A 1129-nucleotide genomic window follows, 5' to 3' on the forward strand; every position below is an offset into this window, starting at 1 on the left:
CACTAAATGAACATTTATTTTATTAAGGAGGAAACCCATGAGAGCATTATTTACAACACAAGGCTGGAAATCAGCACAGATCTGGTCTCATTCAGGCGGCCACGTTCAAGAAGAAAGTCTGGATTTTCCCTTCAAATCTAAAAGAAACTTTGTAAGAAGGTAGAATCTGATTATTGGATCTGTTGGAAAAACTAGAAAGATCAAAGTGCATCTTTTATTTTGGCATTAGAGGATCTGTGTTTCCTGTTTGTAAAGGTGTGTCGGACTGAGCTCATGTGATGTTGAACTGATGAGAAACTATCTGGAAGATGAACACTTAAGTTTCAATGGAAGCCACCCAGAAAAGTGCACCTGCTGTTGTTTCAATGACAACATGAGGTCAGGCCAGAGAAGGTGATGTCACAATGACGTGGCTGTGACACGGGGGGCAGAGACAGGCAGTGATGTCATGACATCATCAGTCTCTGAAAGTTAAAATCATTCCTCCACATTCAGCTCCATGCATCCATCTGTCTGTCTCTGAGTGCGTCCAGCCTCAGTCCTCCAGGCCCAGCGTGTTCAGCTCCTCGTCCAGCTCGTCCAGATCTTCTCCCGTAAACAAGTTTTCATCCACTGGTACGTCCTCCTCCTCATCCTCCTCCTCCTCCCCTCCCCCGCCTCCTCCCTCTGCTCCTGGAAGGCCGTTGGCCTCAGCGCCGCCACAAGCGCCGTTCAGTTGTTCTAGAAGAAAGACGAGACAAACCCCGGCTGTGCTTATTTACATGAGCAGGATGTAAACAAACAACCACTGGTCAGTTCTTACCGTTCTTTGCTTCAGAGGCAGGCTGACCTCTGGAGCTGAAGCGGTCTGTAGACGCCACAGTGATGCCTGAATGGTCCACCTCTTGAGGAACAAAACGGGACAAGTCTATGTCCTGAACATCTGAGACTTCATCCTGGAATGAAAATAATCAACCGTCAGATTCATATAAAGAAGTCACACTTAGGGCTGCAGCTAACGATTATTTTAATAACAGATTAATCTGTTGATTTTTTTTTTGATTAATCGGACAAATCATTAAAACCCTTAATTACATGAATATGAGTAGATAAAAACTAATTTCATTCCTGTATAAATTAAGGATGCAAG

At 44.3% G+C, this 1129-nt stretch overlaps 1 protein-coding gene across 1 annotated transcript in view; it reads right to left on the minus strand.

Moving 5' to 3' along the window:
* Positions 1-1129, minus strand: part of zc3h15 (zinc finger CCCH-type containing 15) — a 14567-nt gene continuing 13438 nt past the window's right edge. The window contains exons 10-11 of the mRNA XM_014026844.1: positions 803-935; positions 1-720 (exon numbers count right to left, since the gene is read on the minus strand). Coding sequence (XP_013882298.1) covers positions 536-720; positions 803-935 — 318 coding nt within the window. The 3' untranslated portion in view covers positions 1-535. The remainder of the gene's footprint in view (positions 721-802; positions 936-1129) is intronic.

Source organism: Austrofundulus limnaeus, unplaced genomic scaffold (assembly GCF_001266775.1).
Source record: "Austrofundulus limnaeus strain Quisiro unplaced genomic scaffold, Austrofundulus_limnaeus-1.0 Scaffold595, whole genome shotgun sequence".
In the NCBI taxonomy this organism is placed as follows: Eukaryota; Metazoa; Chordata; class Actinopteri; order Cyprinodontiformes; family Rivulidae; genus Austrofundulus; species Austrofundulus limnaeus.